General features: G+C 54.8%; 1 protein-coding gene across 1 annotated transcript in view; it reads left to right on the top strand.

The window, feature by feature from the left end:
- The window catches only part of ABHD17C (abhydrolase domain containing 17C, depalmitoylase), a 49,090-nt gene extending 24,208 nt beyond the window's left edge, over positions 1 to 24,882 (top strand). Inside the window, exons 2-3 of the mRNA XM_023254806.2 lie at positions 18,916 to 19,095; positions 23,377 to 24,882. Of these exons, the coding sequence (XP_023110574.2) occupies positions 18,916 to 19,095; positions 23,377 to 23,596 (400 nt within the window). The 3' untranslated portion in view covers positions 23,597 to 24,882. The remainder of the gene's footprint in view (positions 1 to 18,915; positions 19,096 to 23,376) is intronic.

Consider the following 24,882-nt stretch of genomic DNA (forward strand, 5'->3'; position numbering starts at 1 on the left):
CCCACGAGGACAAAACCCAACCCCTCCTTGTTCATTCTTGCACGCTGGGAGATATGTGATTCCTTTCTCTCTCTCCCTGATGCCCGGGAAGCCCCCAGAGAGAAAGCGGTCAGCGTGTGTGTGTGCAACTAGCAGGGCAAAAAAAGAAAAAAAAAGAGAAAAAAAAAAGCTTAGCTGAGATACTTCCTCTGTAATACTTGGTTCCGATACTCAGAGTTATGGGAACGTGTAACCTTGCTCATCAATCTTGCTTTATGCCCAAGAAGCGAGGTTTAGATTATAATGAGTATTCATGTTTTCATAAAATTTTGGCTATATTGTTTCACTTTTTTTTTAATTTGAAGAATTCTAATACGTTGTAGAGGAAGGTGACAACAGGCTTTTTTTTCAAGGTAGAAATACAAATAGACCTTTGGTATTAAAGACATTTAACGTTAGTACTTTATAGAAGATTTTGTTATCGTTTTGATTTCTTTCAAGTTTTGATGAAAAACACAATTCTTTTTTAAAAAAAATTTTTTTTTTTGACAGAGAGAGAGAGAGACAAAGCATGAGCGGGGAAGGACAGAGAGAGAGAGGGGGGACACAGAATCCGAAACAGGCTCCAGGCCCCGAGCCATCAGCACAGAGCCCGGAGTGGGGCTTGAAACCACGCACCGCGAGATCATGACCTGAGCCGAAGTCAGACGCTCAACCGACTGAGCCACCCAGGCGCCCCTTTTTAAAATTTTTTTTTTGTTTGAAAAACACCATTCTTGACTAACTTTGAAAGTCTGCAGTGAAAATCCCCCTTTTATGAATTGACTTGCTCTGAGGGAAATTCACAAACCGTGGGTCAGTTGTGAGCAGGCAGTTGGATGAATTAGGAATATTCAGGCAGGAACGTCCTAGGGCGTAAGAAAGGGATTAGGAAGTTCAGCAGGTTCCGGTGCCGGTTGGCGTCCTGGAGCGAATCTGCGAGACGGGGACTGAGGTCCCAGGGGCTCCGGAGGAAGGGCGAGCCAGCAGGCCAGCCGGCCGCAGCACTGGTAACAGCTGGGGTGGGGGAGAGCCAGGTGAGCGCCCCGCAGCCGACACGGGAGGTTCTAGATCAGCCTCGGGCCGACGCGGCAGGTTCTAGATCAGCCTCGGGCCGACGCGGCAGGTTCTAGATCAGCCTCGCCCAGCAGAGCGGAATCCACTTGCGCTCAGAACAAAGAAGAGAGCTCAGTCCAGCAGCGGAGTCCCGGGAGCGTGGCCCGAGTTAGCGGGACCCCCAGTGCGTCTGACCCACTACTGTGCTTGGCAAAAGCCTTCCTGTCTCTCAGCATCTCGACCCCGGCCTCCGCAGTGGCCCCGAAGTCCCCGTGCCACAGAACGCGTGGGCTCCCCCGCCGCGGCCTGGCCTGCCCCCCGAGTGCCCGCTGGGCGCATGGAGAGGGAGGTGTCCACCGCAGGCCCCGGGGTGCGTGTGATACACGCGCCTGGGAGTGTCGCCGTCTGACGTGTCGGCAGCGGCACGGCGGTTTCATTCCAGAGCGAGCACCTGCTCCCTGTCCGTCCCCGTTGGGAGCGTCGCCGGCGTTGCACCTTGCACGAGACCCCTCGCTGTCCGAAAGGACCAGCGTGGCACGTCCTGTCGGAGAAGAGCCACGGCCACGGCAGGGAACACGTGAGGCGCCCACGGGCCGAGAGCAGGGACGCGAACCCGGGCCTGAGGGCTCGCGGGCTCCTTCTCTCAGCTCAGGGCACACGTCTCCGGCCGGTGTCGTCTGCGGGAGGAGCCGGGTCCCCTGCGTCTCCGACCGCGTCTCTGGTGCCTGTGGGACACGCCAGGGACGGGGCCGTGGCGATACGGAGACACGGCCCGTGAAGCGTGTGGGTGGGACGCGGCGAGCTGGGCGCTTCTGAATTACTCGTGTCCTGGCACACGGTGTTCTCAGCGGCCAAATAAAGGCTTCCGGCTTACGATAAACAGGACGTAGCTTTTGCTTCCTTGTGTTTGTGTGCTGCATAGTATTTTAATTAAAATATCCCGTGGAAGTTACCTCGAGGCCTTATTTTAGCCTGACTTGGGTAGGGAGTGAGGGCCCCACGGGGGCGATGCCTCGGAGTCACGCAGCTGGGGGTGCTGCCGGCAGTCTGGGTGGCTGGGCCCGGCCCCAGGGTCCCCGGGCCCCCGTCCTCGACGGGCCGGGGCGTGTTTTGGAGTGCGGCCCACCTCTTTCACAACTGCCCTTGAGTGGCCAAATACAGAAATTGGAATTCCGTCACGGTTTTAGTCGCATGATGGGTGCTGCAGAAGAAAGCTGTCTCTGCCTTTCCGCGCTCTGCTCTGCCTTCTGTGATGATCCTGGGGGACTCCTTTTATCTGCAGAAGAACAAGAGGACAGTGGAGTCCTTGGACTGTACTAGGGAGTGGTTTTCCTTTGTTTTTGCTCGGAAAAAAAAAAAAAATCCAGGCAGAGTAGAGAGCTGGTGGGAAGGAGAACACGGTCTTGGGGGGGCAATGAGGTCAAAATTATGTTTAAATAAAATAGAGTTGTCACGTAGATCACCCCTGGACTTCCCTGAAGTCTGTACCTGCCCTCTGAGAAAGATCGCGGGTAGAAGACGTTGCTAGATCTGTAGAACACCGCCTTGGTGACGTGCCTGTCTTCACGGTCCTCCTTCTTCACATTGCTGGCACATTTTAATGCCTTTGGGTGTTAGACATTTTGCAGGTAAAAAAAACAAGTTTTAGGGGCGCCTGGGTGGCTCGGGCAGTTGGGCATCCGACTTTGGCTCAGCTCATGATCTCACGGGTTGTGAGTTCAAGCCCCGCGTCAGGCTCTGTGCTGACAGCTCAGAGCCTGGAGCCTGCTTCGGATTCTGTGTCTCCCTCTCTCTCTCTGCCCCTCTTCTACTCGTGCTCCATCTCCCTTTCTCTCAAAAATAAATAAACACTAAAAATTTGTTTTAATTTTAAGGGCTCCTGGGTGGCTCAGTTGGTTAAGCGTCCGCGACATTGGCTGAGGTCACGATCTCATGGTTCGTGAGTTCAAGCCCCGCATCGGGCTCGTGCTGATGGCTCGGAGCCTGGAGCTGCTTCGGATTCTGTGCCTCCCTCTCTCTCTGCCCCTCCCCCGCTCACGCTCTGTCTCTCTCCATCAAAAAAAGAATAAACGTTAAAAAAAAAATAAAAAAAAAACAAGTTTTACCCTTTATTACTCTGTTATTTACTATTTATTGTTTCTACTCTCACAGTAAAAAGTCACTTGGAATCCCAGGAGGGCCAGAGTATTCCTTTGTACTCTTTCTAAAGGGAATAATTGGTCAGATTTAAGAAGAATGTTCCTCCCTTTTTTGTTCCTTTTATTATGATAAAACATACCTGAATTAAATTTACCATTTCAGCCACTTCCAAGTGTACATTTTTGTGGCTTTGAGAACATTCACACGGTTGTGCAGTTGTCCCCACCATCCGTCTCCAGAACTGTTCGTGATCCCCGACGGAAACTGTTCCCATTAAACAGAATGTTCACTCTGTTTTAAGTTTATTTATTTTGAGAGTGAGAGAAAACGCATGTGGGGGGGGGGGCAGAGAGAAAGAGGGTGAATTCTAAGCAGGCTCGTCACTGTCTGCACAGAGCCCGACACGGTGCTCGAACCCACGAAGTGATCGTGGCCTGAGCCAAGTCAAGAGTTGGACGCTTAACCAACTGAGCCACCCAGGTGCCCCAGAATGTTCACTTCTAAAGCACCATTTGCTGGGCCGTCTGGGTGGCCCCGTCGGTTAGGCACTCGACCCTTGGTTTCAGCTCAGGTCATGATCTCACTGTGAGTTCAAGCCCCACGTGTGGCTCTGTGCTGACAGCACAGAGCCTGCTTGGGATTCTCTGTCTCTCTCTCTCCCTCTCCTTGCCTCTGCCCCACTCATGCTGTCTCTCTCTCTATCTCAAAATAAATAAACTTAAAATAACATAAGACAAAACGCCATTCGCTGCAACTGAAACGCCCAGGTCAGTGCTGTGGACGTCCTGATTCCAGCCCGCATTACCTCTGCGCCGAAGGGGGTGGTAACTAACACCACGGGGCGGCCTAGTCCCAGCCCCGTCGGGCAGGCGCCCCGTCACACGTGGCGGGGGGGGGGGGGGGGGAAGGCGATCCCTGAACAGGTTGGCAGACACGGAGCAGACTGACCCGTCACACAGGCCTGCCCCCTCCGAACCCGCCCCCCACCCACGACGGGATGATTCTGCCAGCCTGGGTGCAGTTCCCGGGCATCCTCCTCCTCCCTTCACCTGCGCCCATGTTCCGGAGCCGTAAGGTGGCCGCTGCCTTGATAATTACAACTGGGAGTTAAGTCGGTAACCACTCAAAGCTTTAGTTCCATGATCTGTGAAATAAAGCGATCCGTCTGTACGTCTCCGGGGGCCTTTCCATCCCTGTCCTGTGGCTTGCGACATTTCCATAATTGACGCTATGAGCTTTCTGTGTTCTTAAGAGGGATGAAGCGGCAGGTGGAAGGTTCTGGAAGAAGAGTAGGGACACAAAGAGGAAGGACACGAGATGGGGTTAGACCCGAGAGAGAGGAAGCAGAGATGCCATCGAGGAGGGACAGGGGGCTTCCTCACTGGGTCTGCCCCAGCAGTGTTGACTTAACAGACGCGCGTTTTTTGTTGGTTTTTTTTTTTTTTTGAATTTTATTTTAATGTTTATTTACTTTTGAGAGAGAGGCAGAGCATGAGCAGGGGAGGGGCAGAGAGAGAGGGAGACACAGAATCCGAGGCAGGCTCCAGGCTCCGAGCTGTCAGCACAGAGCCAGACCCGGGGCTCGAACTCACGAACCACGAGATCATGACCTGAGCCGAAGTCGGACGCTCAACCGACTGAGCCACCCAGGCGCCCCTACAGACCCACGTTTTGAGTGGACACAAAGTGCCCTGAAGGGCATCCCCAGTGTGAGTCGGGGGTACCAAGGCGGAGGCGGCCGAGCGATCACAGCAGGTGCAGGGGCCACGTTAGATCCCCGCTCCAGCCATGTCTGGCCGAGGAAACTGGAGAGCCGCCTGGAGAGGGCAGGGAGGAACCTCCGTGGGGTTTCTCTCATCACCTCGTTTAATTCCCGCCTCAGACCTGGGAGGGGGACTCAGGAAGGGGGGCGCAGAGAGGTCGGGCAGTCGGTGCAGGGCAGGGCCGGGATTTCAAGTCCGTTCTTCCCCCTAGCCTGCTGTGCACGTGCTCACCCCCACACCTTCACGTGGCCATGACCTTGTACTGAGCTGCTCACGAAAGTCTGGTTTGAGCCCAGCGTCCAGAGACAGGAACGAACCCCAGGTCTACCCGGGTCAGACCTCCGGGACACCCAGGACTGGGCGCCGGCTTGAACCGCTCGCCGACCCCTCCCTCAGCTTTGCTTTCGTCCCTGTGATTAAGGAGGGCCTTTCTGTGTGGTGACACAGGTGACCCAGGAGAGGGCACAGATGTCCAGGAGGACGCCGATTGACCATCCGGTTCGAGCTCTGCCCGTCCCTGTGGGAGTGACCCTGGGCATGGGTTCACACTGCCAGCTGCAGGGCGGGGAGGTGAGGGGGCGGCGCCCTGAAAAGACACAGCGGGTCAGGAACGCCCCGGCCCCAGGATGTGACCATCCGGCTATACCTGGTGGACAGCAGCCTGTGGGGTGCAGCACCCCAGATGGGGTGCAGCACCCCAGATCCGGTGCTCGCAGCCCGTGTCGGGCAGGGCAGACTCACCGACTGGATCCAGTGTGTGGACCGCAGCCAGTGTGAGCGCTCGCCTTACACCTCCCCCTGCAGTGACGTTGAATAATCGGGACTTGAATTCTGGAGTGCCTCGTTTTAAGAAACCACATTCAGCCTTGGCGACCGGTAGATAACGGAAGGAGAGGTTTTAGGTTTCTCTCCCCCCCGCGGGGATTTCACGAGACGCGCACGTCCCCCTTGGCTGTGCTCCTTGGGCAGGGAACGCGGAACCTGTCAGGCTGTACGTGGCCGAGTGTCCGTCTCTGTATTTGGTGGGACGGGAGTGCTGTTTATTAAATGGCTTTTTTGGTCAGATGCCTGTGCAAGATGTTTTACGTAAGCCCGCTCTGTAATCCTCTCGGAAAAGTAGGGCAGGTGGGAGTCCAGCCGTTTCACGGGTACTTGTGCCGCGGTGGAGGGGCGGGGGGTGGCGGGGACAGCCTCTCCTGGCCTTTCCGGCGCATCGGGTGGTCAGAGGACACCAGAAGGGTCTGTTATTATGAGAGCAGTTTCATGCACAATTATACTCAAACACGTCCAAGCAAATTATTCCATTTTCATTGTAGCTCATCTAAAAGAGTTCATTTTATGTTCTTTAGGACTCTACCTTTTCCTCTGAAAAATGATTTTTTTTTTAAATTAAAATGAAGTCATGCTAGGTCTTATTATTTACTTATTTATTTAAGTGTAGTTTTATTTATTTTGAGAGAGAGAGAGAGCGCGTGCACACAGAGGAGGGGCAGAGGGCGAGAATCCACACTGTCAGTGCAGAGCTCCGTCTGGGGCTCGATCTCACGAACCGATCGTGACCTGAGCCAAAACTGAGCGTCGGACCCTCAGGCAACTGAGCCGCCCTGGTGCCCCGGGTCTTAACTTATTTTTGCTTTGACCCAGAGTCAAGAACAAAGTTGTTCCGAGCGTGGGCTTAGGCCTGACGCCCTTTCCTGCACCGCCCTCTGGAAGGAAATGTCGTACCCCCATGTGGGTGCACCTTACAGAACTCGGATACCATGTGTCCCGATGAGTTTCGAGACCCGCGAGGAGGTTTTGGAAGGGCTGCGCTGACGGGGCACGCACGTCACCGTGCAAGCCTGCCTGTGACGCCCTCGTGGTCCGTCCCATCTTATCGTCATGCTGTCTGTTCAAGAAAAGGACACCTTGTCTTTGAGTTTACAGATTTCAGGTTGGGTCTGTCCGTCTCCACGGGGCCTGGGCCGTGTGCTCCCGCCTGGGGCCTCTGCCGACCGCTGTGCTCCCATACCTCCGGCTGGACCGCGGTCCCGGCCTCCTCTGTGCCCCCGGCAGGAGGGAGAGTGAGGCGCGTCCAGGGCCTGGTCCGTCGAGCACAGACATCCAAACAATTTCAGGAAGATGTTTCTGTGTCTTTTTCTAAAGATTTTATTCTTAAGTGATCTCTCCAGCCAAGGTGGGGCTCGAACTCACAACCCCACGATCAAGAATCACCTGCTGTACCGACTGAGCTGGCCAGGCCCCCCGGGAGATTTTTCCCATAATGACCTTGAGAGTCTGACTTTTACCCTCCCTCGGCTGCTCCACAGTGACTTGAGACTCCGTATCTTCCCAAACTTCTTTTTTTTCTTTTTCCTTTTATTTATTTATTTTTTTGTAGGGGGAGAGGGGTGGACGCAGAGGGAGAAAGGGAGGGAGAGAGAATCCCAATCAAGTTCCATGCTCAGTGCTGAGCCAGACATGGTGCTCGGTCCCACGTCGCTGGGATCATGACCTGAGCCGAAATCAAGAGCCGGTGTTCGACCAACTGAGCCCCCATAAGTGCCTTTTCCCAAACTTTTTTTTTTATTTTATTTTTTAACATGTATTTATTTTTGAGAGAGACAGAGCACAAGCGGGGGAGGGGCACACAGAATCCGAAGCAGGCTCCAGTCTCTGAGCTGTCAACACACAGCCTGATGTGGGGCTCGAACCCATGAGCCGTGAGGTCATGACCTGAGCTGAAGTCGGACCCCGGCTGCCCTGTGTGTTGTTCTTTATTTCCCCAAAGACTCATAACCGGGGAGCAGTGGTTCACCCCCAGATCACTGTGCCGTCCAGTGAATGAGGCTGCTTCTAATGTTGCGTTTGGCACATTTTATTTTGCAGCCAGTGTTGGGAGAATACCCTGAGTGAGCATGCCCCAATTATCAACACTTCCAGAGGCTGTAATTATCTCGTGTATCAATGTCCCTTTTCCCCAAATTCCCTTGATCGGATGAAAAGAAACAGATACACAGCCGACCTCACTGGCCTCTAAACTTACTAATTTTTTCAAGCAGCGTTAACGCAGCAGCCACTTTAAAACGCGTTTCCTTGCTTTTCACCGTTGGAGTGAACGTACGAATGGGTTCGCGAAACATCGTGTGAACGTTAAAGAAAAAGTCTAAACCGACACTGTACTTTTAAAAAAGAAAAGAAACATGTTTCTGGTGATCGTGCTTTTTTCCTCTTTATGACAATTAAACGATGAGGCCTGTGGTTCAGCTTTGGCCACAGAGCGTGAGAGACGGGCTTACCGTCCCCGTGCCCGTGGACGGAGGGTGCCGTGAGCGGCGGTGGTTTTCGGCGGGTCCTGGTGATGCACTCGCTTTCCCCAGACACTCCTTTTACTCCGAGGCTTTGCCCTGAAGTTTGTTAGGGTTTCTCGGCATCCCCGACCTCGCCTTCCGTTCACATTCACGTTACCTTGTGTATTTAGCTTTGTCCTATGTCCGAAGGTATTTCCACCAGGAATCCTGGCTCTGAAATATTTAAAATACTGACTTCAAAGTCAGTGGCACCGTGCCAAGCATGCTTCTTGAGGAGATAAGTGGACACACTCTTGACCCAGGGAGAAGTCAAGGTCCCTTAACTTAAACAGGACGCAGGTGTCGTGGGGAGGCTCGGCTTGTCCGTGTTTGTAGACGGATGAGAGAGCCCCACGTTAGAACGAAAACAAGCGGCCTTTACGTTCTCGGCGGAGTGATGGTTCCCACAGGACAACCTGCCCGGCTGACCCTGGGTGCGGGGGCTCCTGGGGGCCGACGGGAGCAGAGCAGTGGGCACCCCAAACCCGGCGTCGCTCGTGATGCAGGGAAGGTGGTAGACATTTGGGGAGGTCGGAGGGGGGAGCCTTGTAGGTTCCTGGGGGGCTACTGTGCACATGGCGTTGCCTGCTTCAGGGTGCCGCCATTTGGGGCCGAGGCTCCCCCTGGCAAAACGCGGGGGACTTGAGTTCCCTGGGTCGTGTCCGAAGTAACTCTTACCTAACGCCTAGGAAACGATGCTTGCTCTCAGCCTTGACGGACGGACTCCTCTTTGCTAGTTTGCAGACAGGAGATTCCAGAAGCTCGCACCCAGATCCCCAAGAAGATGCCGAACTCTGAGGGCGTGATCTATCCATTGGCATGATAACCACGTATGGAATTGACTTGCGATTTGTCTGAAAACGGTCTTTGGCTAGAACCGCGTTCCCTTCCCGGGAAGAAACGCCTCCGGGGTACGACACCCCCCCTCCCCCCCTGCCCTGAGTGTGGGTATCGTTTCCCTTCCCTTGTGGGACTTCAAGTCTCATTGCCGGTGTGGGACCTGCCACAGAGCGGTCGATCGCACACCCCACCGTGCTGGTGCGCGCTCGGTGAGTGGCTCAGGAAGGAAAAGACCCCACGCAGACCCGTGTTCGGGAGACGTGTGTGAAGGAGGTGGGACCGGAGTGGACCTGAGGGACCCCGAGTTTTCTCGCCGGAGGGAAGGCGTGAGCACGTTCCAGGCAGAAGGTGTTTATGAGACAGGGAGGAGTCTGACTGCCGGAGAAGGTTCGTTCCGAGAGAAAATAAAAGGTGTGGTAAGGTGGGGCCAGATTATAGAGGTTAATCTGAAGACGTGGGTTTTACCCAAAGGCTAGTGATTTGCTGAAGGGGTGTGATTAGCAAAGGAACATAACACAGGTTTCTTCTTGTCTCTCTGTCTCTCTTTCATTATCGTTGGGTGTTCTTTTAAGATTTTATTTTTAAGTCCTCTCTGCACCCAACGTAGGGCTTGAGCTCACAACGCTGAGATCGAGAGTCGCACGCCCCACCGACTGAGCCGGCCAGGTGCCCTGCTCTGTCTCTCTTTTATTTAGTTAGTTAGTTAATTAATCTATTTATTTATTTTAAAGTTTATTTATTATTAAGAGACAGAGAGAGAGAGCATGAGCAGGGGAGGGGCAGAGAGAGGAGGAGACACAGAATCAGAAGCAGGCTCCAGGCTCCGAGCCGTCAGCACAGAGCCTGACGCGGGGCTCGAACTCATGAACCGCGAGATCATGACCTGAGCCGAAGTGGGACGCTCAACCGACTGAGCCACCCTGGCCCCCCTCTCTGTCTCTCTTTTAAAGGAGGGGGACTGTGGTAGTGGGGTGGATGGGGGAGGGGTGGCGTGGAAGTCGTGGTGTGGTGGCTCATGTGCTGCATCGGGGCAAGGGCGGATCTGAGAGGGGAGAGGCGAGGTCAGAAATGGAGGGGGGGGCCGGCCTGGGGATTCCCAAGCTCCGTGATGTGCAAGTGTGTGCAGTTAGCACAAGTCCTAGTAAGGCCGTGGATGGAAACCAGGTCAGCAGTCAGGAACTAGGACACCTGCCCCTTCACCGGCCCTAGAAGGAGATGCGCAAACCAGAAAGATGGGGCAGACCGGGTGGGTGGTTTGAGTGGTCAGGGGCCCTCTGGACAGCGTGAGCCTCGGGGGTGGGGGGCAGGTAGAGGCGATGATGGCGAGCCTTCCAGAAAGACCTCTGAGTAGCAGACCTGCGGCAGGGTGCCTGTGCTGATGTCCCCGCTCGCTCACGTGCTGAACGGACAGGCAGGTCCTGTTAGATTGACCGCGCAGGATGCAACCACAGAGCAGAAGTGGGGTCAGGAAAGCGGCCGTCGGGCAAGCGTCTCCGCGCAGACACGGGGGACTCAGCGGCTGACGGTGTGTGAGAGGCAGAGGGGAGACCAGAGAGAGACATGCATCGTCCTTCTCCAGCGCGTGCGGTCAAGGCTCTGGTGATGAGCGAGGGAAAGACTGGGGGAGGGGTACACGGAGTCCATCTGGGAGTGTGAAGTTCAGGGGGAAGTGCCACGAAAGGGGGAGGGGCGGGGCTGAGCCGAGATGTCAGGAGTGCATCAACGCGTCAGGAACCCTGGCCGCGCGTCTCTCCGTTAACAGATGCTCATGTGCGGTGACCGCGTGTCGGGTGCCGTGCAAGGCTGTGGCGCTGCACGGGGTCCACAGGGACAGACGCGAAGAGAAGAGGCTCCAGGAGAGGGAGCTCTGAGGGAGGCCCCGCTCAAGGGTGGGACGCGAGGCGGAGCGGAAGGAAGGAGGCGACAGCAGACGTGGCTCCGGGGAGGCCAGGGAGGCGCACGCCCCAGCGAACGGACGCTCAGCCAGCACCTGTCGCTCGCGCCCACGTCCTGCCCTCCTCGTACCTCTGGAGGTGGGGAAGCTCGGGGAGCGGTCTCTCATCCTGACCCCAGGGTCCCCGCGTGACAGTGTGGTCTCAGCGAGCGCACGCGGTGGACTTTCCCGGGTGTCAGAGCGCCCTCCGCTCTGCCCCATCCGCGTTCCGGGGCTCGGCCGGCGAGCAGGTGCCCACTTCTCCCCATGTCACGTCTTCTCCTCCGTGGGCGTTTTCTTCTCCCCCTCCTGGTCGTTGCCCTTTACCTGTCTGTGCTGAAGCCGGGGCTGGGGCTTGATGACAGTAGAATGGTGAAGAAGTCCGAGGATTCTGGGGTTTGTAACCCTGGGGATCGAATAAGGTGGGCTGTGGTTGATAGGGGACCCAAGGGATCAGAATTCCGGCCTCAGGAGAACGATGGGGTCAAAGAGGGATTAGTGGGGCCGTGGGAGAACAGGAGAATCAGGAGGGGGCGCTCAGAGATGGAAAGCTTAGTTGGGTGTGGTGCTCATACTTAAGATGGGGTGACACTAAGCCCTCTTGATGGTTCCTTGACGGTCCTGGGGTTCATCACGAATATCAGGGCCTCCTGGCCGCCTTCCAGTCTTTGTACAAACATAACTCTAAGCTGTTCAGTATATCCACCGGCCGGGCTCAGATTTCAGCGACCTGCTGGGGGTCGTGGGACCCCCGGGTCGGTCCCAGACTCCCCCATCAAGGAATGGTGGTGCTCCAGCGTGAGGCTGTCCTGTCACGAGTGCATTTCCTCTCGCCTCTCCCTAGAGATCAGTGTGCAGGAAATACCAGCTTATGTCTTTGACTCAGGGCCACAGATTTTATGAGGACGCCTGGGGGGGAGTCTAGAAAAATGTGTCTCAGTTTGACATGCAGAGGGGCACGTGGTTGACCAAGACCTCAAGAGGCCCTTGGCCCTCCCAGCGGTCACCTGGGCTGATCTTGAATTTCTTGCCTCATCGACTATGATGTCCCGAGTCCTAACTACTCGTCTTATGTTTACACCTCATCCGCTTGGCCCCCCCCCATACTTCTGTGTGCATCTGTGACTCACCAGCAGGCTGCACACTCCTCGAGTCCTCTTATATCCATTTTTCTATCCCCAGACCAAAGGAGGTGCTCAGAAACTATTTTTTGAACCCGTTAAAAAAAAAATTGGCAGTATTTTCCAGGCATAGCAGCAAATCCGCGGATTAATCGCCGTGTAACCAGGTCAGTGTCAGAACCGGGTTCAGACCTTTAGCTGAGTGCGTGACTTCACGACCCATTACTCTTCATAACGTACTCGCCCCTGCCTTCATCCTGACTTGGGATCCTGGACTGGCAACAAAGGGGAAGATGACCTGATGACCGAGCCACTGACAAGGTTTCAAGGCCAGAAAGTGATGAGTGTGGTTACGGACACGTTGAGTTTGAAATTACGCGTAACCGACAACCCATGCGTTCAGAGCCCCGCCGATCACTGGCTGTAGGGCCTCGGACAAGTCACTGCGCTGTCGAGTTCCTCCTGGATCCAAGGAGGCCGAGGAGGACCCCTTGCGAGGTCATGTGACAATTCCGCTCCCTGGGGCCGGGGACCTCCTGCTCCCCGGGACTCAGGAGAAAGACCGGGGCTACAAGTGAGAACTGGTTGTCAGAGTCACGGGGGTCAGTGAAGTCATCCCGAGAGAAGATGTAGGAGTGTAGGCAGACCACAGCAGGGGACACGAGGGAAGGGGACCAGGCTGGTTTGTGGTGGGGCTGGGGGAGGAACCTCCATGTCCCCGAGGCCCAGGAGTGGATTCCAAGAAGGACGTCCTTGGTAGTGCAGACCGCCAAGGAGACATGGAACGGATAGCGTCCTCGGATAGCGGCCTGCAGGGCGTTGTGGGAGTAGAGGTTCCGCTCAGGGGCCCCCGGGTCAGGACGGGCTGGGGAGTGGCCGTGGGCATCGGGACTGCGGCCTGGAGAGGGAGGCACCGGGGAGGCTGGCCCGGTCTTAGATTCAGAGACCAGTTCTGTGTGGGTGGGGCCGAGGCTCCTGAGTTCCCAGAGGCTGGGGATCCCCACGCCCCCCCCCTCCCCACCCCCGCCCGGGGTGGCAGGCGGGCCTGGTGTGCAGACAGGCACCTTCCAAAACGCTTGGGAGCACGGCCCAGCAGGCGGGGGAGGACCGTGTCAGGTGCAGACGCCTGGCCTCTCCGGCCTCCCGACTTGGAGTCCCCCACCCAGCGCCCGTGTCTGTGTCTGTGTCTGTGCCCGGGCAGCAGGGGGTGGGAGGTCTCCTTGTGAAAGACCTCCCGGCGTGGGGGGGCCCGGAGATCGCGCTCCTGTCCCCACACCTGCCTGCGGAGGAGGGGCGCTCGCTGGAAGACAGCCCGTCTCATGTTTTGCCGGTGGACGTTCCTTCTGTTTTGCATGTGCTGTTTCCGCCTGCCGCCTGGTCCCCAGCCGGCAGGGCGTGACTTCTGGTTTATTTTGCGGTGAAGGTTTAGGACTTGGTGATTATTGATGTTTTTGAATGCTTTTCACTCGATCCTGCCGTGTTTTCTTTTTCAAGTTATGAACTTAAAATGCCCCATATCCCACACAGGCTTTGTAAGCAGATTGCGTTTACTGGCTCTGTTTTCCCTCTGTCTTTTTATTTAATTCGAGAGCTGAAAGGGATTTAGGATCTGGGCTGACCCTTGGTACTTAGTATCAGTGAGCATTTAGTCTGAGGAATCCACAAGCCCACTGGAATTTCTGAGTATGGAAAATTTCTAAGGAAGGGAATTTACATTTTTTTTTTTTTGTTAAATTCTCAAGAAATTCAGGGGCGCCTGGGTGGCTCAGTCAGTTAAGCTCAGGTCATGATCTCACGGTTTCTGAATTCGCGTCCCATGTTGGGCTCTGTGCTGACAGCTCAGAGCCTGGAACCTGCTTCAGATTCTGTGTCTCCTTCTCTCTCTCTGCCCCTACCCCTGCTCACTCTCTCTCTCTCTCTCAAAAATAAATACACATAAAAAAAATTCGCAAAAAATTCAGATGCGTCTCAGTTTGGAACCAGTGGTAGTTATAGAGGTTATTCATCTCTACCTTTTTTCCCACTGAAAACAAAACCCTGGTGGTACGGTGAAAAAGACACACTTCAGTGGCCTCATCTGCCAGGGGAGCGTGGGCGCTGAGGCCCCTTACGAGTCCCGCCGAGTATCTTCGATCCCTTCAAAGAATTACTTGCCCCCCTGCCCCACCCGTTCTCCAGCTCATCCTTTGTGTCAGGCAGTATAGTGAAGACCGGACAAAGCGGTGGGAAAGTCCTGAACGTGACACAAATCAGAGCGTTGGCCCAGCGCTTCACGGTTGGCAAAGCCCTGCCCGCACAGGAGCATCGGCGTTGGACACGGTGCTCCCCGAGTCCTTGCAGAAAGACCTCACAGTATTGCTTCCGTTATTTATTTTCTTAAACAAGTCAGTACCTGATAACGAAAGGAAACGGGAAGAGAGGGGCGCCCAGCGGGCTCAGTCGGTAGAGCACGCGACTCCCGATCTCGGGGTTGTGAGTTCACGCCCTCAAGCCCCACGCTGGGCATAGAGATCACTTTAAAAAAAGGAAGAAAGAAATGAAAGTTCTGACTACCTGAGGATTAGCATCATGCCTTCTTTAATATGTTGATTTCAAGCCCCTTTTCCATTTACTGTTTTTGTTCTACGGAACATAATTGTGACCTCGTGTCTGTAGGGTGCTTTTTTCTGAACACGGTAGCTTGATTCCTCCCCACACTAAGTCTTTACGAGACGTAATTTTTAATGGTCTCGCGTTTCTTCATGGGCTTTATTTTTAGCGCAAAGTCTACCGTGAGTCGTGACGTTTTTTCGGGGGGGGGCTGTCTCCATATCAGAACTATCTGCTGAACTTTTAAATCATAGTTTTGGTTGTAAAATGTAGCAGCCAGATAGAAATGTCCCTAACACGTAAGCGTCCAGCCTCGTGGACGGGAGAAGGTGCACAGTGACCAGACGTATCCTGGAAGCCGCATCCCACGAGGGTCACGGGCAACTTCAGGCACGTCTCTTCCCAGTCTGAGCGCCTCCCTTCCCCGTCCGCAGCCACTGCCCTCACTCCTAAGGCTTCTGGTCCCTGCTTTGCCTCAGGAGCTTTCCGCCCTGTTACGTATCCCCAACCAATGAAGCTGAATCCGGGCGGGAGGGCGTCTCTGTAAATGGCGCCACGTAGCACGTCCTCTGCGTCTGCCCCTTTTCCTTACCGGTGTGTCCTTGGGTGCACAGGCGTGATGTGCACTCTGGCGTGGCCGCACCCCGGTTTCTGCACCGACCCAGCTGCTGACGCTCAGGGTTGTCTCCAGCCGTGCAGACACGTGCCCGCACACCGTCTCGTGTGTGTTTCTTGGCGCACTTGCGCACGTCTGGCCGTGGCCCGTGTGCCTGGGAGTGGTTACCAGGTCGCAGGTGCGTGTCAGTACATCTCTCAGCGAGTATCGCCAGCGTCTCCAAAGTGGTTCTGTGCACCTGTACGTTTGGTCGGTGTCACATGCTGGTTTTGAATTTTTTTCACGTTTGTTCATTTATCTTGAGAGGGAGAGACAGAGCACGAGCAGGGGAGAGGCAGAGAGAGGGAGAGACAGGGGATCCCAAGCAGGCCCCACGCTGTCAGCCGGACGCAGGGCTCAAACCCACGAGACTTGAGATCGTAACCAGAGGCGAAGTCAAGAGTCTGTCCCTCCCTGCCGTTTAGATTTCTTCTTTTATTGTAGAAAATGCTGTATTTTTTTGTTGGGTTGTCTTTTTCTCGCCGCCCTGTAGTAATTCTCTATACATCCCAGGTACGAGCCCTCTGGTGGTCACGTGCTGAGGCAAGGGGCTTTTCCCCTTTGGTGGCTTTGCCTTTTCGCTTGCTCGCCGGTGAGTTCTGATGACCGGATGTTCTTGACTTTGATTCAGTATAATCGTCAGTGTGTCCCCGTTACGGCGAGTGCTTTGTGTTTTACCTGGTGACGTTTTCGAGTGGAAGCTCTGGGTCCGAAGCGTCGGTGGTCAGCGGGGATGTGAGTCCGGATGTGGCAGGTGAAACTTGCAGGGACCGTCCTGGGCGTCGGATGCTGGCCGAAGGGAAGCCAGGAGCTAATGGGTCTCGCGGGGAAGTGGCTCCGGCCTCTGTGCAGCGCTTGGGGGAGGTCACCGTGGAGGTCACGTTCCCTGACGTTGGATGGGTTCTGTCCCCCACCCTCCAGCAGCGGGCCGTGCCCCTTGAGGCTCGGCCCATTTCTGCCGTGTTTGTTCAAGGTGGCCCCGAGGTCCAGGGGGCACCGTGTGCGGGACGAGACCCCGAAAACACAGGCGGGGCCATGACGATAGAAAGCGGCGTTGACACGCACTCATTGCGGCGGAAGGCTGCCCTGCGTCACCCCCGCCTTTCTGCGCACCTGCCGGGGCCGGCGCCCCGCTGTGGTGCCCCGCCGACCTGTGGGCTCTCGCTTTCCGTTTCCAGCCCTGCTGGTCTGAGTCCTCAGCCCTGCGTTCGCTGCCTTCAGTTTGCATTTTCCTCCTCCTCTGCTCTTTTTCTGTGCTTTAGGGCTCGTTGGTTTGTAATCCACAGCAGAGGGAGGGGCCCACGCTCTAAATGTGGGACTTCTTCTCTCTCCGGGCGCCTGCGGACCCCCCACCTCCCCATCCCGTGAAGTGTCCCCTGGCCGCTATGCTTGGGGGAGGGGTCACAGACAGTTCTGGAATCTGATGACATCGTGCAGGGCGGAGGGGGCCCCAGCCTTATGTCTGCTCCCCTCACGGGTCCCTGAGCCCTCGGTTCAACGCTCCTGCTGCGGTGGAAGGACCCTGCGGTGGCCTCCCTCAGTAGAGCGTTTCCCCGCGAGGTGGTCTGCTGGAACACTACGACGGGTTCCTCTCTGGCACCCCTGTCCTTTGGGCCTCATCGAGGGGCTCTGTGTTCTAGAACCCTTGGTCTCTGCCTTAGATTCGGGACAGGATGCCACGGCCATCAGTTCCTTCCTCAAACCTCTCCATAAAACTCCTCCTGCTGACCGTTTTCTACTAACCTGTCCTTCCCAATGACGTGAAGCCCCAGGCACGACCCCCCAGACCTTTATCCCGGGACCCTCTTCTGCAGGCACAGGTGCCCTGGGTGGTGTTAGGTGCTAGGGGCTGGGGCCGCACAGGCTCTTCGCTTTAGCGAGAGAGGGCAGATCGGGTCCGGGCACGTGTTTTCCTGCGGGAGGACAGAGCAGCTCCTACGTTGTGGTTTCTTAATTTGTCGTACTCTTCTCCGCACCCACCCCCGTGTGATTCTGAATACCCCCGTAACTATCTCCCTGTCCCCTTGCACACATCTGTCACTGTCCTGCACACCCCCAAAGAGTGAGTCTTCCCAGAGCATTCACTCTGTCCCCATCACCTTGCCCTTGGACAGCTCCCGCTCCCCTCATCATCTGCAGGATAAGCGCTAACCCTTTAGCCGGCCCGCCTGCCTCTGGCTCTGCCCTCAGCCACCCTGAGCCGTGCACCTGCCCCGCGCCTGCCCCGCGCTTTCCCACGAGGCACTGTGTTTCCCGGTGCTGCTCACGGAGAAAGTCCTTTTTATCCCCGCGTGTGCAAGTCCCGTCTGTCCCCGTGGCGCAGCTCAGTTGCCGGCTGTTCACAGACCGCGTCCCTGCGCACACCCGTGGAAATGCGGCCATTCCCTCCCCGAAGACCTTCTCGAGATCCCCCATTTTCCCATGGAGTTCGGGGGAGCTTGAGGGGGAGCAGGCCGGCCTGAAGTCCCGACCGTCCGTGTCACCGAAGGCCGTTATCAGAAAGCGTCGCGCTCTGCGTGAGCTGCAGGAGGAGGGAGACTGTTGGGTCGCGGGCTGCAGCTCCACCGGCCGATGCCAGAGTATCTCACAGGTGCCTGTGCCTATCGGGACTCTCACAGTGGTGTGTCAGAGCCCCGTCCTCGTCCTTGCTCGCCCTTGACGTTGGACGTTGTCTCCCATCCCAGCCTTCGCGGCGTGCTCCCGCCAGGCCGGGGCCTCGCCAGGACGTCCGCCTGCTTCCCACCGGGACAGGCACGGCGCACCCTTCTCTCTAGAGCCGCGACCCGCAGGCTGCACTTGGGATTCTTCTCGGTTCCCCCGGCCGGAGCCGAGTCCTCTGGGGGACCGGGGAGTGTGGCCGCGTGCCCCGTGTCCCTTCTCCCAACGAAATGCCGGGAAGGAGTGGCTCGGGAGACCATTGGCGGGTGGAGAAGCTGAGATTAGCCTGCAGGAGACACTGAAGAAAATATAGTCGTCTTCAAATTAATCATCTCTCTGTACCTTCCTCTGATAGACATTAATTCCTTTCATGTTTTATTAAAACCTCACTTGAAGGGCTCTTAATAACAATAGTATAATTTGCCAAACGTGCGTTCGCTTCTATTTCAGAAATACGTTTGTGATTATCGGAGAAACCGTAAAGAGGGAGGAATAAGAAACGAGATGCCCGTGAATACCAAAATGGAATTTATAACGCGTTCATTTCGTTCGTCCCTCCCGCTCCCAAAAATGTCACGTCCGTTATTTTTGCGAAACGTTACAGAAGGGGGAATCCCAGTCCCTTAGAACAGAGATAGCCCCTAACATCTGTCTCTGTGACGTTCACGTTCGTTTGAGGCTAAAGTGTGTAAGTCAGATGATGTCATCTTAAACCGGTAGCCGTGGGGGTTTCGCGAGTTTAAGCGAGCAAGGCTTTGCGTCTCTGTCCTCCCCCGTACGTGAGCTAACGGCGTGCGCCCTCTGGTCTCTGCAGGTACGGCGTGAGTCCTGAGAACATCATCCTGTACGGCCAGAGCATCGGGACCGTCCCCACGGTGGACCTGGCCTCGCGTTACGAGTGTGCCGCAGTCATCCTCCACTCGCCTCTGATGTCAGGCTTGCGCGTGGCTTTTCCGGACACCAGGAAAACGTACTGCTTCGATGCGTTCCCCAGGTAAGCTCGCACCTGTGCCAGTGCTGGGGCGTCCGACGACCCGAGTTCAGCCGCCACCGTTAGCTGTGGGCACCGATAAATACTTCCTGAATGTGCCCAGGACTCAGACCCTGCGCCGGGCACGTTGGGGGTGTGGCGGCCACGGGGACGCATCCATCGGCCAGAGACTTCGCCCTCTGGGCCTCGCTCATCTGTAGAACTCTCCCAGACGATGTGCAAGGACCTTGCTGGGACTGACATCCAGGATTAGCTGGCCCGGCTGTGAATGCAAGATAAAAAGAGCCGTGCCCGCGTATCCTAAAAACACCTCCCGTTCAGTATTCGCTCGTTCACGGAGACGGGCGCGTATGGTTGGACTGCAAAGAGCTCGATGCAAAATGTACGATGAGGCCATTAGTGGTCTCCACGCTGACGTGCAGACCGCGAGCACCGTCAGGTTTGAAATCTCTTCCTCTTTCAGTCAGACGGGACGGGCGAGGGAACAGGTGAGGGGAGCCGCTGGCGGGCCGGCGACTTCCGTGCCGGGCTGACAGGCCGCTGTCCTGACATAAGTGAGCAGACCCAGCCCGGCCCCGGACCCCTGCGAGCTGTCCATGTGGTCCTGCTGTTCCGCCCCCACCCCCTTGCCCGGGCACACGGACGAGAGCCCTGGGCCGGGTCCTCCCCGGCCGGCTTCCGGGAGGCAGCACGTTTGCCACCTGCCCGTCCTTGATGTTTCCTCGTCCCGCCAACAGAAGGAGCAGGAATGGCCGAGTCCAGCCCGCTCCGAATGCAGAAACCGCGAGCCGGCGGCTTCTTGGATACCTCTGTTGGAAAATTTCACTTTTTTTTTTTTTTTTTTAACAATCCGAGTTGAGAAGGAACGCCTGGCCGGCTCGGTCGCTGGAGCGTGCGACTCATGGTCTTGGGGTTGTGAGTTCGAGCCCCACGTTGGGCAGAGATTACTTAAAAAAAAAAAAAAAATCTTTAAAAAAAAAAAAAAAGAAAAAAAATCTGGGCTTGAGGAAAGTACTTTTCCTAAAAACGATTTGCCCGCTCAGCTCGTCCCGTCGCACGCTGCCGAAGCGGTCTGGGATTGTCACGGCGGGACTGGCCGGCCGGAGAAGCCTCGGCAGAAATAAAGCCCAGTTTTAGAGTTTTGATCGACCCGCTCGTGGCTATCATTCTGCTCTTGCCGGAGGGGAAAGAACACCATTTGGTTACATAAACATCCGCCCAGACAGTCTCCTCTTACAGAACGAGGCCTTCTGATAGCACCTTGGGTGAACTTGAGTTCTGTGCGGTTTGCACCAGGGTTTAATGAGATGCAGCTTCATGGGAAGCCTGACCCAGCTGCAGATTCCTAGCGGCGTGGCTGGGAATGCTAAGTGGGGCGAGTGCCCCTCAGACGTGGCCTTATTTGTGCCGAATCAGTAATGAGAGGCCAGTTTGTTGAAAGGGAGATGTTTGGCGTGTTTTGTGGGAAGCGATGTTAGGAGTTACCGGGGCAACAAAATGAATAGGTTGCTTCCTGACTCAAATTAGCATATACCTTAAAATATAGCCATGGCAACTAATTGCAGCTTATTAATTAACAGCGGACCCAGCAACTAATCCTTGCTGGCTGTGTCTGGTCCGTCAGGCACCGGGCTGAACATTCCGCCGCGAGCCTTCCTCACTTAACTCTTCGCCACGGCCTTAAGTTGGTCAAGTTACAAAGGACTCATTTTACAGATTAGGCAACTGAGGCTGAGCCAGGTGAGCTGTTTGCCGAATTAAAGTAGGGGCATGGGGACTGCCAGAAAGCGCCCTGGACGATTAACATGATGGATTCCAAACCACGGGCAGTCACGCAGATGTTCTCTTAGAGCTCTGTTGGTGCTTCTGTCTTTAAGAAAAGGTATTTCCTGTTTCCTTTTTCTATTACAAAAAAAGAAAGAAAGAAAGAAAGAAGGGAGAGAGAGAGAGAAAGAAAAAGAAGGAAGGAAGAAAGAAAGGAAGGAAGAAAGAAAAGAAAGGAAGGAAGGAAGGAAGGAAGGAAGAAAAAAAAACAGGGCGCCGGGGTGGCTCAGTCGGCTGAGGGTCCAACTCTTGATTTCGACTCAGGTCGTGATCTCACGGTTCGTGGGCTGGAGCCCCGTGTTGGGCTCTGCACTGACAGTGTGGATGGAACCTGCTTGGGATTCTCGCTCTCTCTCCCTCCTGCTTGCACTGTCTCTTTCTCAAAATAAAAAAACTTTAAAAAAAAAGAAAAGAAAAGAAAAAGAAAGCTTCAAGTTAAAAAAAAAAAAAAAAGGAGTCGTGATCATTATTTGGTTTGTAGCTTATTTTCCTTTACATTTAGACTCAGACATCTAACTGGAGACACTGTCCAGGCTGTAGAGATTCTCCTGAATTGTGCAGAACAGCCCCAAGTCTGTTCCGTCAGTAAATATCTTTCTAAGTGAATATAACTGGACTCCCAGATTCTCAGAAGAAGGAGTCTCGTTAAAATTAAACAGGAGAAGTGGGGCAGCTCCTGGGGGTCTCAGTCGGTGAAGCGTCCGACTTCGGCTCAGGTCATGATCTCGCGGTCCGTGAGTTCGAGCCCCGCGTCGGGCTCTGTGCCGACCGCTGGGAGCCTGGAGCCTGCTTCGGATTCTATGTCTCCCTCGTTCTCTCTGCCCTTCCCCCGCTCGCGCTCTGTTTTCTCTCAAAAATAAATAAACGTTAAAAAAAAAATTAAACAGGAGAAAAGCGGGTTGGGGATCTGCGAGATTGCATGCTGGCACCCCTGGCCCTGGTCTCGGCAAATCCCTGGCACGTCCTGAAACCATCGGAGGCGTCACGAGCGACTCGTAAAGGTTGTGTGCGGTTGTCTCGAGAGCTCTGTTACCGGCACAGGCTCCGGCCTGCGGTAGTGATGCCTCCCTGGGGCTAGCGCCCTCCGTGGTTACCGGGAGGTGGGCTTCCCTGTCTCCTCCTTTCTCGTTGGAGAGTGAGGCAGGTGTCGTACAGAAAGGGCAAAGCGCCTGGCTGTGGAAGGCGTTGACTATTTCGGCGGCGGGGTCCCCGAAGACGGTAACACTTTGTCTCCTCGGTAGCTGTGGCCGGGACCAAGCACAGAAAGAAGTCACGGGCGGGGGACTCTGGGGAGGACACCCGGCCAGATCCGCCTCTCTTGCCGCGTCCGCGGGTTAAGTGGGGGTCCGTCCGTGGGCGAAGTCGCCTGCCCAGCCGGCCAACGAGGCTTAAGGTCTTGAGCTTCTCTTTGGGAAGTGTCTTCGGACCCTGCAGCACATTCCTTTGGAGATCCTCAAATATCCATCCTTTGAGGGTAGATTTGATTCTCGTCAACCGTCCGAAGTCATTCGGACTCAAAGCTAGGCGCTGCATTGTGTTTACAGTGCTAAGTAGCACAGTGTTTATGGAAAGCGAGGCATCAGCCCTTAGGAAGTGAGGTTTGTGGGGATCTTGTCCATCGATTCTGAAGCCGTCTCGCCAAGAAGACGGAGACCCTGGGCCGTGTGGATTAGGCGCTCAGCTTTCCGAAGAGACGCTCTGGCGGACATGCTGAGTTCTGGCCTATTTATTTTTTTAAAGAAATCCTCTCTCCAAAACATGAATATGTCCGAAATATTAGTTACTGGATGGTTAGTCCGGAGGCTTTTAGCCGTTCTGTTTTTAATGAAATACTTTAACGAAAACACGGTGACCAAGTGCGGTATGGTGTTCTTGACCGGATCCTGGAACAGAAAAAGGGCATCAGTGGAAAAACTAACCAAAACCCAAGCAAGGTCTGGAGTTTAGGTTACGGTGACGTGCTGACGTTGGTTTCTTGGTTCCGACAACCTTGCCGTGGCAACGTATGGTGTGAGCCTTACGGGGAGACGGGCTGGGGCGCACAGGCACTCTGTTATCTTTGCACCTTTTGTGGAAATCCAAGATTATCACAAAATGAGAAGGTTTTTTTTTTTTCAGTTTATTTATTTATTTTGAGAGAGAGCAGGGGAGGGGCAGAGAGGGAGAGGAGAGAGAGGATCCCAAGCAGGCTCCATGCCGTCAGCACAGAGCCCAGCGCGGGGCTCAGACTCACCTACCGCGAGATCACGACCTGAGCTGAAAGCCAGAATCGGACGCCCACCCAACCGAGCCACCCGGGCACCCCCGAAAAGTTTACTTGAAAAAAAAAAAATGAGTTACGAGGAAGGTATTACCCTTCCTCACCTGTGATTGCTGATCCGGTTACATTAGGTGCAACGTATCTTCCCCGGGGCGTCACTAACGGAGCCCTTTTTCTCCCCGCCCCGTTCTCTTTTGCAGCATTGACAAGATCTCTAAAGTCACCTCTCCTGTGTTGGTCATCCACGGTACAGAGGACGAGGTCATCGACTTCTCCCACGGCCTGGCCATGTACGAGCGCTGTCCCCGAGCCGTGGAGCCCCTCTGGGTGGAAGGGGCCGGACACAATGACATAGAACTTTACGCACAATACCTGGACAGACTAAAACAGTTCATATCTCACGAACTGCCTAATTCCTGAAGAAGGCGCCTTGATCGTACCTCATTTACTGTGAACACACGAGTCCTCTGTTTCGCACGTGCTTGAACTGGGCAGCGGTGACGGTGTGACAGCCACGGGGGAAGCGCCCGCCTTTCGGTGTTCCAATCAAATTGCTGAGGAGGTCCCGGCCTTCCGTATCTGGAGGCGGCCCTCCTCGTTCACACAGCACGCTAAACCGAACATTTGTGGCAGCCAGCGTCCCCCGCCTGGCGGGAAGGGGGGAATGGGAGCTGGGTGCCCGACGGTCGGTTTTCCCGTGCTGTGTGGGGAATGCTCACGTCTGTCGCCCCGCTGTCCCCACCGGTCACGGTTCCCTTAACGCAGGACTCAGCCCTCTCCCCACCAGTGTTCTCAGTATTTGACACACAGCTCTTTTTCCGGCCACTGGATTCGTGGGTTCGATCCATTTGTGAAGCTGTGATTAGAATACAACCGGAAAACTCGGGTGATGAGAATTCATTCCTTTGCTAAGTTTCGTTCACAGGCTGATCTCTTACCCCAAACAAACCAGCCCAAGGGTGATTTACTGGCACGATCACGAACAGGTTCATCCACTGGGACCATGTAAACATAACTGGAATCTTCTTAATCAAAAGGAAACTGGGGTTTTTTTAAGCATAAATTTATTACTAGTCCACAGAGTTTTAATATTTTGATGGTCCGGTTGGTCTAACACAGAGCCTAGCCGACTTTCCTTCTGTGAAGCCCTCCTGGTAGGACTTTTTTAAAGTACTGTACATATTTGCAATTGCATTGTGCATATAGATTCTTAATGGGTAATTTCCTTTTGTCGGGCTACAAGGCAAACTGCAGATCCCTCGTTTGTAATGTAAATGATTGAATACATTTTGTTAATATGTTTTTATTCCTATGTTTTGCTATTAAAAAATTTTATAACATTTCCAAGACAAAAAAAAAAAATTACAAGTTGATGCTTTGAACAACTTACGTAATGGAAATTTCACTAAACTAATCCTTTTAGTTTAGGAGTTACTTGGGTTTTGACACTGGAGCTGCACCGAGTAAGCATCAGAAATGGAAGATGCTTCAAAATTGCTACATTGCTCATCTTGGTTGGGGGTTTGGGTTGGGGGGGGGGGTTCCTCGGTTTTGATTTCATTTTTCTTTTCAAATTTAAAAGCCTTAAATGTACTGTAAGCCTCAAGATTGTTGTACAGCTGGATCGCGAACGATTGCCAGTCTGTGTACTGTGGTGTGGAGAGAGCACGGCGGTTGGCCACGGAATAAAGAATGCATGGATCAGA

This window comes from Felis catus, chromosome B3, assembly GCF_018350175.1.
Source record: "Felis catus isolate Fca126 chromosome B3, F.catus_Fca126_mat1.0, whole genome shotgun sequence".
Classification (NCBI taxonomy): Eukaryota; Metazoa; Chordata; class Mammalia; order Carnivora; family Felidae; genus Felis; species Felis catus.